The sequence below is a fragment of the Trichoderma harzianum genome (genome assembly GCF_003025095.1).
Source record: "Trichoderma harzianum CBS 226.95 unplaced genomic scaffold M431scaffold_5, whole genome shotgun sequence".
Taxonomy (NCBI): Eukaryota; Fungi; Ascomycota; class Sordariomycetes; order Hypocreales; family Hypocreaceae; genus Trichoderma; species Trichoderma harzianum.
The window spans coordinates 1,077,195-1,089,831 of NW_020209253.1; the positions used below are offsets into that span (position 1 = coordinate 1,077,195).

The 12,637-nt window shown below is 49.4% G+C and overlaps 7 protein-coding genes and 1 non-coding gene across 8 annotated transcripts; 6 read left to right on the top strand and 2 right to left on the bottom strand.

The window, feature by feature from the left end:
- Positions 1 to 163: 163 nt before the first annotated feature.
- M431DRAFT_113783 (hypothetical protein) lies at positions 164 to 828 on the top strand (the record flags this gene model as incomplete). The annotated part of the gene is made up of 1 exon (XM_024911884.1): positions 164 to 828. The coding sequence occupies one exon, from the start codon at positions 164 to 166 to the stop codon at positions 782 to 784; it is 621 nt and encodes a 206-aa protein (XP_024775330.1). The 3' UTR covers positions 785 to 828.
- Positions 829 to 1,133: 305 nt separating this feature from the next.
- M431DRAFT_t77 lies at positions 1,134 to 1,234 on the top strand. Its single transcript has one exon. It is a non-coding gene; the product is annotated as a tRNA-Ala (tRNA).
- A 250-nt stretch (positions 1,235 to 1,484) lies between these two features.
- M431DRAFT_63751 (hypothetical protein) lies at positions 1,485 to 2,726 on the bottom strand (the record flags this gene model as incomplete). Its single annotated transcript, XM_024921645.1, has 3 exons — positions 1,485 to 2,029; positions 2,087 to 2,626; positions 2,672 to 2,726. Coding segments are annotated over 3 exons (1,140 nt in total), but the record flags the coding sequence as incomplete, so codon positions are not given.
- A 1,457-nt stretch (positions 2,727 to 4,183) lies between these two features.
- On the top strand, positions 4,184 to 6,453 carry M431DRAFT_507327 (hypothetical protein). The gene has a single exon (XM_024918950.1). The coding sequence runs from the start codon at positions 4,404 to 4,406 to the stop codon at positions 6,264 to 6,266; it is 1,863 nt and encodes a 620-aa protein (XP_024775332.1). The 5' UTR covers positions 4,184 to 4,403; the 3' UTR covers positions 6,267 to 6,453.
- Positions 6,454 to 6,878: 425 nt separating this feature from the next.
- M431DRAFT_481164 (hypothetical protein) lies at positions 6,879 to 7,410 on the top strand (the record flags this gene model as incomplete). The annotated part of the gene is made up of 2 exons (XM_024915937.1): positions 6,879 to 7,083; positions 7,163 to 7,410. The coding sequence occupies 2 exons, from the start codon at positions 6,879 to 6,881 to the stop codon at positions 7,408 to 7,410; spliced, it is 453 nt and encodes a 150-aa protein (XP_024775333.1).
- On the top strand, positions 7,348 to 7,910 carry M431DRAFT_405926 (hypothetical protein). The gene is made up of 3 exons (XM_024914904.1): positions 7,348 to 7,363; positions 7,422 to 7,598; positions 7,660 to 7,910. Exons 2-3 carry the CDS (start codon positions 7,497 to 7,499, stop codon positions 7,837 to 7,839), a joined length of 282 nt encoding a protein of 93 aa, XP_024775334.1. The 5' UTR covers positions 7,348 to 7,363; positions 7,422 to 7,496; the 3' UTR covers positions 7,840 to 7,910.
- Positions 7,911 to 7,981: 71 nt separating this feature from the next.
- Positions 7,982 to 8,858, bottom strand: M431DRAFT_84204 (hypothetical protein; the record flags this gene model as incomplete). The annotated part of the gene is made up of 2 exons (XM_024923409.1): positions 7,982 to 8,564; positions 8,632 to 8,858. 2 exons carry the CDS (start codon positions 8,856 to 8,858, stop codon positions 7,982 to 7,984), a joined length of 810 nt encoding a protein of 269 aa, XP_024775335.1.
- Positions 8,859 to 11,714: 2,856 nt separating this feature from the next.
- On the top strand, positions 11,715 to 12,632 carry M431DRAFT_552384 (hypothetical protein; the record flags this gene model as incomplete). Its single annotated transcript, XM_024921365.1, has 3 exons — positions 11,715 to 11,787; positions 11,864 to 11,923; positions 11,976 to 12,632. The coding sequence occupies 3 exons, from the start codon at positions 11,715 to 11,717 to the stop codon at positions 12,479 to 12,481; spliced, it is 639 nt and encodes a 212-aa protein (XP_024775336.1). The 3' UTR covers positions 12,482 to 12,632.
- Positions 12,633 to 12,637: the final 5 nt, after the last annotated feature.

The window sequence follows — 12,637 nt, forward strand, 5'->3', positions numbered from 1 at the left end:
TCCGTACACAATGTCAAAATCTGACAATTCTACGTCAGCTGGTGGTAATCACAAAGCATAATATATATCTGAACAATTCTTCATTTCGGCTTCTTGAGTGACGTTTCTTAATGATCAGTGTTTTTCAGTGAATCCAAATTATCATCTGTTAAGACTTTGAAGCATGTCTCAAGAAATCTTGCACTTGGCGCCTATTCTCTATACCAAGAGACTGACTCTAACCCTCATCGATTTCGACAAAAAGGACGATGAGGAAGCCTTCATAGAATTACTGGGAACCATGGTCGGAGAATACATGAAAATCTCCGCTCAAGAAGCCAGAAAAAATGCAGTGGAATCCGTCGATTTCTACCGCTCATACGGCCGGATCCAACCAAAACTTCTAGATGGTCAAAGGATTGATAAATCTGCTATTTGGCTAATAAGGCTCGGAGCAAATTCACCTCACGGCCAGTGTATCGGTACTACCTATGTGGTTCAAAGAAGCCTCATGCCTGACCAAAACTGGATCCTATTACCTGACTACCGGGGCATGGGCTACGCTACCGAGGCTGCTAACGCAGTTTTGCGATACTTTTGCGACGGGCTGGGGCTCCGGGATATGATGGCCATCATAGCTCCGGGTAACCTGAAGAGTCCCGGTGTAGCCAAGAGACTAGGATATGTGCCTGTCGAAGGTGGCATGCAATATGAGGGTGGGGTGACTCTTCCTGTATTTGCACTCCCTACAGCCATGTCACTTCCCAAGGGTTTGGTATTCCGGCGGTTTGACCGTTTGGAATAGTATCTGCGGTTTATGTCAGAGAAAGGGAGAATGTGTATAAGCCGTCAAAGTGAATGAAACTGCTCTGCATTAGACGTCTCCATACATGAAGAAGATTGAACTGTTTTGAAACTTGAGAAGATGGATGACTCACAAGCTCAGTTGCCAGATGAAGTTACTAAAAGAAAATAATATTAAATATACAGATTTGAATTGATGATCGTATTTTATGCATTATTAGATCTTAGAACTCATCGGTGTAGGCTCTGAGCGTGGAGACTGGATGACTGGATGACTGGATGACGGCCCACTCAATCTTGTAGGCTAGGCTTCATATAGCCAAATTCGTCTAGTTCAAACATCAGCAAATGGGCGGATGGTTTAGTGGTATAATTTTCCCTTAGCATCATCTGACCAACGAGTCGGATAACCGCATGGGAAAGGTCCGGGGTTCGATTCCCCGTTCGTCCATAGTTGTATCTTTTTGTCGTTTTTGTTCGTTTTTTGTTGACTTTGATAGCTGTATAAACAACTACAATCATTCGCTCTATTAACTCATATGCTGCTGTCTAGACGCATACAAAACTCATTCATTCATCATCAATTCATTCAATCATTTACTTAAAAGTTATGAAACCCACGAACATTTTGAACATCCCGCATCAGATACAGTCGACCTTCCTTATCCTAGAGCCAAGCAGCTTTTCATTCCGTATCAAATAATAATACCAGCAATCACAGCCATTACTCCTCCATAAACACCCGCACAAAGAACCCAATCCAATGTGCTTCGATCTTCTGCTAGTGAATTTAGCAACCCGGATTGGAACAACGCGACAGCTCCTCCAAGACCCACTAGAAAGACGACAGTCATACGGCCGATGAACCCTGGGATCACAGAGAAGCAAACAATAGGAGCGAGCACAATTATCGCCATGGCCAAAACAAGGCGTTTAAGGGAAGAGACTTGTGCGATGTTTTGATAAATCGAGCTGCCGGCATTAGAGATTTGACTGCTAGGCGGCGGAGGAAACCCAACGACGCTGGATGACCGAGGCATGGGACTGAGGGGATCATCTTGTGGGTTGCCGTTTGAGCGCCGCCTGCGCCGTCCTAGATTAATGAGATCATCGGCGGCTTCGAGAAACTGGCACTCGTCCTCTACAAGAGGGTTGATAGTGTTGAGGTACGATCTGTAGTTCACAACGTCCTGAATGCTCGGTTCAGCCATGTTGTAAGTTGCGCTGAACGAAGCGATGACTTGATCTGGTTTTTTTCATTAGACATAACTTGTATTGACTCATGTGAGATAGGGATACTCACTATACTGGTACAGCTTTTGCGCAATGTGGACGATGATATCTTTTTTCTTCCAGGTTGCGTCAGTTGGGTTCATGTTCTCTTTTCGACGAGATGCCGGAAATATCCCCCCTGGAAATTTTCTCTTTTGCGTGTCTGCCGCGTCAAGGTTGTGCAGCTGCTCTTCTAATTCTATGAGCTCATCTTGCATTTGCAAAAGTAGCCGGTGGTGGAGTGATTCAAACCGTCGGTAGATGGGTGCAAGTCTTGGTCCCGACAAGTTCCCCGACAGTTTGGCCGCAAGGAGTTCGTAGCCACTGAGAGGCAGTCCGCTGAGCTGATAATTTGGTGGAGGCATCGGGAGCATCTGCGGAGGGAACGAAGCCTGCATGGGTGATGGGATAAACACTGGCGGCGGGTCAGGGACGACATATGGCCTTTCTGGAGAGCCATATCCGTTGGGGAAGTGCCCTGGGAGAGTTTGGATTGGCGGGATACGAGCGTTGTCATTCCTGAGCACTCCATTTGGGGGGCGCCCATTGAACGGATAGCCGTGAGGTGGCCCTAGTGAACGATGTCAGTGATCGTTTGAGATATTAGGAGGTATACTAGAAGGCAATATACCTCTTGCTGGATCTTCAGGACTCTGCGGTGCATATTCCATAGGGTTCGGCGATCGTCCCGGACTAACGTGCCTCTTTGAGCTCATGCGCCTGTGGTGGTATTTTTTCGGCCTCTCTCTGATATGGCTAGTCCTGTCTTCTTCTTCGAAAAAGGGATTTGGCTGGTCTCCCTCTCGATCGGCTTTTGCTGCAGACGCTGTTGACGAGGAAGGAAATGATGAGTTGGAAGCTCTCGGATTCTCATCAATGCTGCCCTGGCGAGAGTGTGTTGCCGCCCCTTTACTTTTATCGATTCTGGACGGGCCCGGAACCGCTGGCTCCATCTCGGCACCCTTTCGTTGATCGTACAAGATAATTTCAATCACTTATACGGTTGGATATTTGACGGCGCTTTTAATTGTAGTCTCGCGGCGGCGCGGGGAAGCAGTGCGGATGAGCAAATCCTTCCACCTGTCCTACCCCAAATCGCATGTTCAGATCTCGTGAGAGGCGCAAACCGCTAGAGAGATGAAATCACAATAATTTGCCTTCTAGAGAGGTTAGACGGCGGAGTGGATTACTGGTTGACAATGAGAGCTGAATTGGTGTCTTCACAGGTCAATTTGAGCGAGCTCAGACACTCCAGGATATCCGAAGGAGTGCGGGCACACGCACAAAAGCGTATTTCTTTTGAGTATGAGATCATCCAGATGTTTCCCCTTTGACGGTAAATAGATGAAACAACGGCGGCTAAAATGATGCGTTTGCGAGGCTTGATTCTTATCTACTAGCTGCAGCAACGAGGACCACCATGTTGTGGCATGATTTGCGCAGTGACGACAATTAATAACGAGGAAGAGAGGACAGCCGAGGGGGAAATTTCTTCTTCTTGATTGTTGGGGGCCAGGCTCTGTAAAATAGAGGGAAAACAAGAAGCGCTGCTTAGCCCCGATCATGCGTACAATCTTCACACACTTGTGTCAGCTCATACCAAATCGAGCTGGGATTGGTTGCCTCTGATTCGGGGGGTATGGCAAGAGGGCACATGGTCTGGAAGCCCTGAGAATGGCCGCTGATTTCGTCTGTGGCCAACACGAGTTGGTGCCCGACATGGAAGGCATTGCCTCGTCGAACTGCGGAGCAACTTTGCTCATAAGACAAACTATGAGCGCTGTGTAACAGATCCCTTGTGAGATTCGGTGTGTGATCGCTGGCTGGGCGGGGGTGAGGATCTGCGAATTGGGTTTCTGTTATACTTCGTTTGGATTCACATCCTGAAGGGATTGCTTTGGATGCATACTCAGGTGAAAAAGAAGAGGAGGAGCGGGACGATTGTAGATGCATTCGTTTAATCTATTTATTGGACGAAGCACACCCTCTTATAAGAGCCACGACTTTGATTGATGGACGGAGTGGCTGCAGGTGGGTTCCGACCTGTCGGGTTTTCTAGCGGGCCGGCTCGCGGCCTCACTGCATGCCATATGATCTTTGATCTGGTCTCCACCCGAGGTTCAGTTTTGACGAAGCGACAGTTCGCAACACATTCACATTTGATCCATATCGTGGCGAACAAACCACGCCTATTTGGTGGCACTGCTGAAATCGAGGGCGTATTGTCCCGGTTGGGTGGGTTTGACGACGGCATCAAGCAAACGACGTTTCCTACCTGGCATTGATTGGGACTTGGGCGTACGACTCTTTACGCCTCATTTCAACTTTAAGTGCAAGCAGAGTGCGCAATGAGTCGCAGATCTGTGGGCGAGCTCAGCAGGTATCTGCTCGAGGGCCGTATATCACAGCGAGGATGCATTAACGGTCGGCGGCTGTCTTCACGAACAGTGCCTGTCTGGCCGTCTCTTCGTCCACCTTACGCCCTGCGGCACCTCCATACGCAGCCTGAACCAGCGGCGGCAGCATCATCATCACAGCCAATCCATGTCCCACTGCGGAAGCAGCTCAAGGAGCAGGCAAAGCAAGCCAAAATACAAGGCAAAAAGAAATCCAAGGGCGATTCCCAAACCGTTGACGGCTGGGAGCTGACCGTCGGAATTGAGATCCATGCCCAACTCAATACGTCTCGCAAGCTGTTTTCGCCGGCTGCAACCTCCTTCAACGATGAGCCAAACAGCCACGTGGCGCTGTTTGATGTTGCAATGCCGGGCAGCCAGCCGTTGTTTCAAAAGGAGACTCTGATTCCGGCTATTCGGGCAGCACTGGCCCTCAACTGCGAGATACAACCTGTCAGTCGGTTTGACAGGAAGCATTACTTCTGGTGGGATCAGCCTTCAGGATATCAGATTACGCAATTCTACGAGCCGTTTGCTAAAAAGGGACACATTACGCTCCTTGCTCGTGATGGCATCTCTACGGAGGATGGCGAGAGCGTCACTGTCGGTATCAAACAAGTGCAGCTCGAGCAGGACACGGCCAAGACCCTCGCACAGACGGGAAGCGTTCACTGGCTGGATTTCAACCGTGTGGGCGTACCCTTGATTGAAATAATCACCGAGCCCGAGATCCATCACCCTCGCACGGCTGCTGTGCTTGTGCGCAAAATTCAGCTGCTTCTCAACACTGTGGACTCGTGCGTTTCTGGGATGGAGACGGGCGGTCTCAGAGCTGATGTCAACGTATCTGTACGGAGGACCGATGACCCTAGCAAGAAGCTTGGCACCCGTACAGAGATTAAAAACTTGAGTACGATCAAGGCCGTGGAGGATGCCATCATTGCCGAGCGCGATCGTCAAATTCGACAGTTGGAGGCAGGCGGCGTGATTGCTGGCGAGACGCGTGGCTGGACAATTGGATCCAAGGAAACCCGTCGCTTGCGTGGTAAGGAGGGCGAAGTCGATTATCGTTACATGCCCGACCCTGACCTACCGCCGCTTGTCATTGGGAACGACCTTGTCCAACGTCTGCAGACATCGCTTGCTGTTCTGCCGGATACCGAGCTTGACAAGCTGGTTAATCACTACGGCCTCACTCCCAAGGATGCCCTCTCACTCATCACACTGGACAATGGATCGCGTGTGCAGTACTTTTATCGCGTCCTAGCTTTGCTGGAGGGTAAGTTGCGGGCCGAGGTTGACATTGCGGAGCTTCCGGAAGTCAAGTCGTACTCAACATTGGCGGGGAACTGGATCCTCCATGAACTCGGCCGCCTGACGACTTACAAAGCTGGTCCGCTTGCGTCGGGAGATCTGTCGTTTACCCAGCTCGGGGAGTGTGCTCAAGTGTCCGAGGAGGACTTGTCGCAGCTTCTATATCACCTTTACCGCAAGCACATCACGGGTAAAGTAGCAAAGGAGCTTCTCATGGCCGTATACTTGGGCGAACTTGAAGGAGGAATCCTAGAAGCCATCAACAGCAATGACCTGTGGTTCAAAGAGATTTCCCAGGAAGAGTATGAAGCCCTTGCTGCCGAGGCCGCCGCGGGTGAAGACAAGGTGCTGGAAGAATTCGCCGACGAGCAAAAGTATCCCCAGGGCAAGCTCATGTATCTAGTTGGCAAGATGATGCGCCTCGGACCCACTGAGAGGATTGATCCCGCAGTGGCAGAGAACGCGATGAGGCAATGGATCGAAAGATTCCACGGCAGGTGAAGAGAGCCTGAATGGAGGAGAAAGTTAGATTTCTTAGACAATGACACAGCAGGAGAAAGGAAAAAGGCTACAAATCTTCTAGAACACATTTCACCACTATTTAGATCCGAATAAGCTTTGATCCTGCAAAACAGGGTTATTATTCAGGGAGTTGCTTGTACTGTAGTATTGATGATGCAAACATTCCTCCACCAAAATAACCATCGCCAAACCACTCCACAAAAAGGCCAATCGCAGACCAGGTGCTTAAAAACTACAGTAATGAGAAAGAAGAAAGCTGTTTGCACATCAAAATCTCGATTTAGTCTAGAGAAAGACATGGTAGAAGGCTCACCGTATCTGCGTCATCATTGCGCTGCTCTACATGTGGAGGCATGTGTGGCGATGACATCACGACCTGGTGCCACCCAGGTCTCTCACAGTGCTGCCTCGCTATTCTGCTGCCCTTTCTTGCTTTCTATGGCCCATCGCATGTGCAATTGCCTAGGTATATATGCAGTTAAATTTTTACACTTTTTCTTTCTTCTTTTCCATTCCTTTTCCCCTCTCCAATCAATCAATTACCACAAAAAAACTATCACAGCGTCGAACGGCTCAATAACAGAATCCATCATGTCTTTCCTCACCCGAACCATCAATGTCAGCAGAACCGCCGCAGTCGTGACCCCCGTGTCACGGATCGCTGCAGTTCGGACATCACGCACATTTACCACTTCGTTGGCGGCACAGAGAACCGCCACCGAGGCCGTCAAGGATGAATTGAAGCACATCGACAGAGCTGTGAGCGATAAGCTCGTCGACGGCATCAACATTGCCAGTACGTCTTAATTACAACCATTCACTACAAGAATATACTCGTGACTAATCAATCCTTTTTTTCTTCTACCAATGTATAGCCAAGGCATCACACAAGGTCATGGAAACAGCCGAAGATCTTTCCAGCAGCGGCGTCTCTAGCCAAGTAGAAGGTATGGGGGCCCATGCCAAGGGCAAAGCAGAAGGCATGAAGTCAGCTGCCAAAGGCAAGGCCGAGGAGATGAAGGGAAAGGCAGAAGAGATGAAAGGAAAGGCAAAGGGTACTGCCGCCAAAGCAAAAGGCAAGGCAGATGAAACCCTTGACGAGGTGCAGAGCTTGTATGACTGATGAATTGGCAGGTGAATTTGAAGGAAAGGCGAATTTGTAGCTGGAAGATTGTATGATTGATAAGAACCATTCACTATGGAAGATGAATGAGGGAAGCAATCATTATCATTGTATTACAAGTCATTGCGAGTTTTGCTTTTGATACTTTGATTAATTGGAAATATTTTATTGCAAGGTTGAATCAAAAAGTTGGTTCTGTCATCTGCGGCACTTGGGTATAATTATTGACCTTTGGGGATTTCCCTTCAGTATTCCATCCATATTACTTGTCCACTGCCATTACCCTTTCCACGACGGCTACTTCACAAAGAAACTAAACAAAAACAAGAAACAAACGAGCAGGTGGGTATCAAAAGCGAGGGTATAATCAATGCACACAGACAAAGTCGAACAACCTTCAACTCTCCTCTTCGTCCCACCTGTTGGTGAACTTAATTGTCCGTCTTCGATCAATTCATCCTTCAGCGCATTACGTCCTTCTCAGTAATTAAAAGCCGAGATAATGTGAAATGAAGTACTCAATAAAATGAGTAGCATGTTTTAAAAGCATGAATTGACTTCATTCGTGGCTCTAAACATTCTTCGCCGCCGCCGCGGCCCTCTCTCGCTTGACTGAGGGATATGGAATCTCTCCAAGTGGGAAGGTAACAAAGGTTGTGTCTTTGAGCATGAGGCCTGCCGCTCCAGCGTAGAATGCAAACATGGCACAGAAGACGGCAAAGGCACCACCGGCTCGGTTCAGTCGCACCGCTGCAGTGGTGTGCTCCGTTGAGACGAACTGCGCAATGCTGAGGAAGAAGAAAGACAGCGCAAGCAGGCCAAGCACCATCAAGATGGTAAAGTTTGTCTTGAGCGCCGCAACAAAGAAGATGATGGTGAGGAAGCACCATATGATGAGGAAAATGCCAACAGCAAAGCTAAAGGCACGCTGATCTCCGTTATAGGCGGCCTGGATGCCCAGTGTAGGGACTGAGAACATGGCAAAGGCAAGCCAGAAAGCCCCGTATGAACAGTGGAGAGTACAACCGAAGGTATTGCCAAGGACAAATTCCATGACGCCAGCAACAAACTGAGCCATGCCTCCGAAGAAGACAGCCACACCGAAGACAGCCTGATCAGGGCCGACGTTGCCCAATGGGTTGGAATTAGGGAGACTATTGTTGGGTTAGCGTACGCCAAGGTGAAAGAGAAAGAATCGAGGTCATGCTTGGGGGAACATACCCAGCACCGCACTGGTAAAGTCCGAGCACGAAGGTCGTCAAAGCGAAACCGATCAGACCAAGAGGACCTGGGTTACCAATCTTACCAAGGGTAGGTTGGTAGACTTGGGAGATCATGGCCTGGTGAGGTCCGCCCCGAGGATCTTGGGTGTTGCTAAATGGAATAAATTGTCCATAGCCCGGATATTGTTGATACTGTTGGGGCTGGAACTGCTGTCCAGAGCCCATGCCATTGGAAACATGATGCCCGTTGGTGGGCACGTCGGCCGCGGATTCTTTGTTATATTGTCCCTCGATGGGGTCGGTACCTGGGGTAGCCATACTTGTATAGTGTCTTGCAATCTTGTATCAAAGAAGTTGTCGACGATGACTGGGAGTAGGCACAATGATGTCTACTTAATGCAAGCGTCTGAGGATGAGTAGACAGACAAGGCAGGAGAAAAGACCACGCCATTCCTGGGTGCCTCGTTTATATACAGACGACACGGCTCCATCTACTTCTCGTGCCGTGTCCAATGTCTGTACCTCATCTGTGTTCCCCTCATGTCGGGTATGTCGGTTCTAGCCTATTTCCGTTCTCCCGAGGGGTTTGGTGATGTTTATTAGTATGGAGCTTGCTTCCCCTCTTCGCGCCGCGCCTTTAGGCGAATGTCTCGATGCCCCAGAAGTTGGTCCAAGCAAGTAGTGATCAGCTACTCAAAAGCAGCCATCGGAGGTCAAACTCCACGCCGGGATTCAGATATGCCGTCTTATTACTAGGTTGGGTTGGCTCCATGGGGTAAAACACTGGCTTCCTCAACGCCGAATGAGATACGAAGCTATCTCCGTAGCCAAGCGTCAAGCATCGTGTGACTTCCCCGGGCTAGAGGCCGGAACTCTCGGGACACGGTCGAGGGGCGAAGTTAGCGACGGCGGTGATTCGCAGAACTGTCGATACTTTTAACACCGGTGGGCTGCGGTTGGTGGCAGCAAGTCGAGCCTTACAGAGACAGCTTCTCGAGCTCCACCAGAGCTCCGGCAAATGGCAGCAGGGGCTAGTTTAGAGCTAAGAGTGCCGAGGCGTCGGCAGGGAGGGTTGGAGGGTTGGCAGGCGGTTGGAGAACCAGCCAAGGAGACTCGTGGCGCCAATAGTGAATTCCATGGATCTTTTCTGGGTCTGGGGCCCCGCCTTGAAGCATCACGGCCTGGTCTTTGATCTCGTCATGATGTGCCCACTCAAGGACCAATGGCGACAAGATTGAGTCAGGCGTGGCGCTCCAACACATGGCCCCTCGTTGGAGATGCATGGCTCAGAGGTATGAGAGGCTTTGGAGAGAGGCTTTTGGTGGCCCAATTGGGGACGCGGAGTGGCTCGACTTGGACACGATCAGCTTTCCATTCTCGGCCATCTGGTGGGGAGTGGGGAGCCGTGACAGTAGTAAGCACAATTGCCGGCCTTGCATGCGATGCTAGCTCGCAAAAGTTTAAGCTGAGATAGGCATCGGATTTTGAGGCCATCTCACGCACAAGTCGGGCAAATGCCCGCAGAAAGACCGACGAGGACATACGAGGCTGGAGTTTCTAGTGAGACCGGGGCAATGGAGATGAGAACTTCGGCATAACAAGCTGCCGGTGTTGCGCGGTCAAATGGCGATGGAGTAAGACTTCCAAGGTTTTCCTCGTGTCTCGTACTTCTGCTTCATGAGTTGGTTTCTAGTGAAGAAAAGGTTTATTGATGGCGTTGTGGTTTTATTATTTTCCTATCACCTGACAACGGGAGTATCATGTATTTTGTACTTGTGCTTTAGACTTTATGCTCATCCCACGGCCAAGGAACTTAACCGACGCCCCTGGCTTGTAGGCATAGGAGCAACATACAAAAAGAAGTTCAGTTTGAAAAGAAACTAGAGGAGTACAATATTTGAGTAGGCAAAACAAAATTCGCTCAAAGACTTACTTCCTGAGTAAGATGAAACTAATTGGTACCATTGTATCGGCTGGTTGGTGCCACAGAACGGACAGCTGCGTGGTATCGTGATTGAGTCCACAACAAGTCGAAACCCCTCTGCATAGGTAGTTTGTAGGACTTGGTGGTTTTCTCTCTTTTCCGGTTTAGATTCAATAGATGGAATCGTTGAATTCTTTGAATTCATTATGTAAACTCTGATTGCGATTTGACAGTGCTGCTTTGGTACACCGAGTTGCGCTGTATACAGGTACTATGCAACTGCGCGGGAGGGGGAAATGAAGCGGCAGGCGGCAAACGAGATGGCACAGATATGTCGTTTTCCATATCAAAATTCCCGAAATCCGCGACAATGTGCTGCACTGGATTTCACGCGTGTAACATGCAAATCCATAAGATTCATCTATCCCCTGTTGTCGAGGGTTCTTTCATGTAGTACTCAGTAGTGATCTCTTCCCCTTCCTGCACTTTCCCACATGGCCTATCAAACACCACCAAATATATCATCTTGCACAGCGAAATAGAAATAACCAAAAGAGCTTTCGAAAACTATTCAAAATAACTTATTCGTCATACAATTCCACTATTTGTCGCACCATATGATCTTGGCGATCGTCAACTCTTGTGACTGTGATTCACTGCCTCAACCATCTTCCGCTGCCAGCTGTCCACCACTTGTCACCCCCGAAATTCCCAATCAACATTTACCTGCACAGGGAAAAAATAGAATCAAATTCAAGACGCGTTTACTGATTTCTTCGCCAACGCAATTGTGGGACTGTAGATATTTACCTCCCTGCTGAATTTCCTCCTTCTGCTTCTTCTTCCTCCCCCGTCACCATCTCGCAACTCCACGAGCAAACCATCTTCACCACACTTTCAAGGTATTTCATTTCAATTACCCTCTCATGCAAGACGTTACGCTTAACGTATCGTTTTGATACCTGTTAGCAACTCGATCATCCTCCTGAGGCATCATCGTCGCCGCTAGCCTTCCCTCTCCAACTTCTAGCACGCGATGCTCAGCACATTTTCCTCCTCAGCAATCTTTTTAACATTGGTGACTGCTTGCTAATAGATTCATTCTAGAAATCTCTATCATAAAAAGCATCGACTTCCTCCTCTTAACTGACGTTGCAATGGCCACGCCCAAGATGACCATGGCTCTCGCTAGCCTTCTCTTTTCCGGCGCGTTTGCCACCACTACGTATTGTGAGCCTCTATTTCTTCACTAATTACCGTGATTAATTTCACATTCATTTACAATGACTGACTGACTCTTCTTTAGCGGATAACCAGTCCACTGTCACTGTTGAGACTCAGCAGATCGGCACCACCACTTCCAACGGTTCGTTCTACCCCCCTAACCACGAATCTCCCAAATCACTAACCCAGTCTAGGCATCCTCATGTATTCCATGAACTACTGCACCGTCATTGAGAGCACTCAGTGCCAGGTTTCCATCACCACTGCTACCAACGCAGTTCTTCCTGAGTCCTCCATCGGCTACTCTGCCTCTGTCGATTCGACCACTCAGGCCGTGTCTGTCACTCCCATCGGCGAGCCTATCCCAACCACTGTCTGGTCTCACGTTGATCCTGGTGCTCCTCAGCCTACTGTCACGGTGGTTTCGACTACTGATACCCTTGGCAGCCCATCGCTGGAGACCAACTCCGTCCTTGCTGCCACTGGCTCTACCGCCATCACCAGCGGCACGACTACGGCCTCGGGCTCCATCACGGGCAAGCAGCAGACCAACTCGACGTCGGTCATGAGCCATGACAGCCCTTCTGGCAGCATGACGGCTCCTTCTGCCCCAGATCGCACCAGCGCTGGAGTGGCTCTCAAGGCCATCTCTGGCGTGGCCTTTGGCGGTCTCGCCATGGTCATGACTCTTTTCATGTAACTGATCACCTCTTTCTACTACGAAAGAGCCGCGGTGCTTTTATCAGATTCGTCATATACATGGCATTTTCGATGGAGATTGGCAGCTGGGACAGGTTATAAGGTTAAACCTGGATTTGCACATTTGGGAAATATTCAGTGGCATGATCGTGATAGG

Coding starts and splice junctions, on each gene's coding strand:
- M431DRAFT_507327 (XM_024918950.1), top strand. CDS start 4,404: ATGAGTCGCAGATCTGTGGGCGAGCTCAGCAGGTATCTGCTCGAGGGC.
- M431DRAFT_405926 (XM_024914904.1), top strand. CDS start 7,497: ATGAGGGAAGCAATCATTATCATTGTATTACAAGTCATTGCGAGTTTT. Junction 7,599..7,659: donor TTGCAAGGTTGAATCAAAAA/GTTGGTTCTGTC, acceptor ATTTCCCTTCAG/TATTCCATCCATATTACTTG.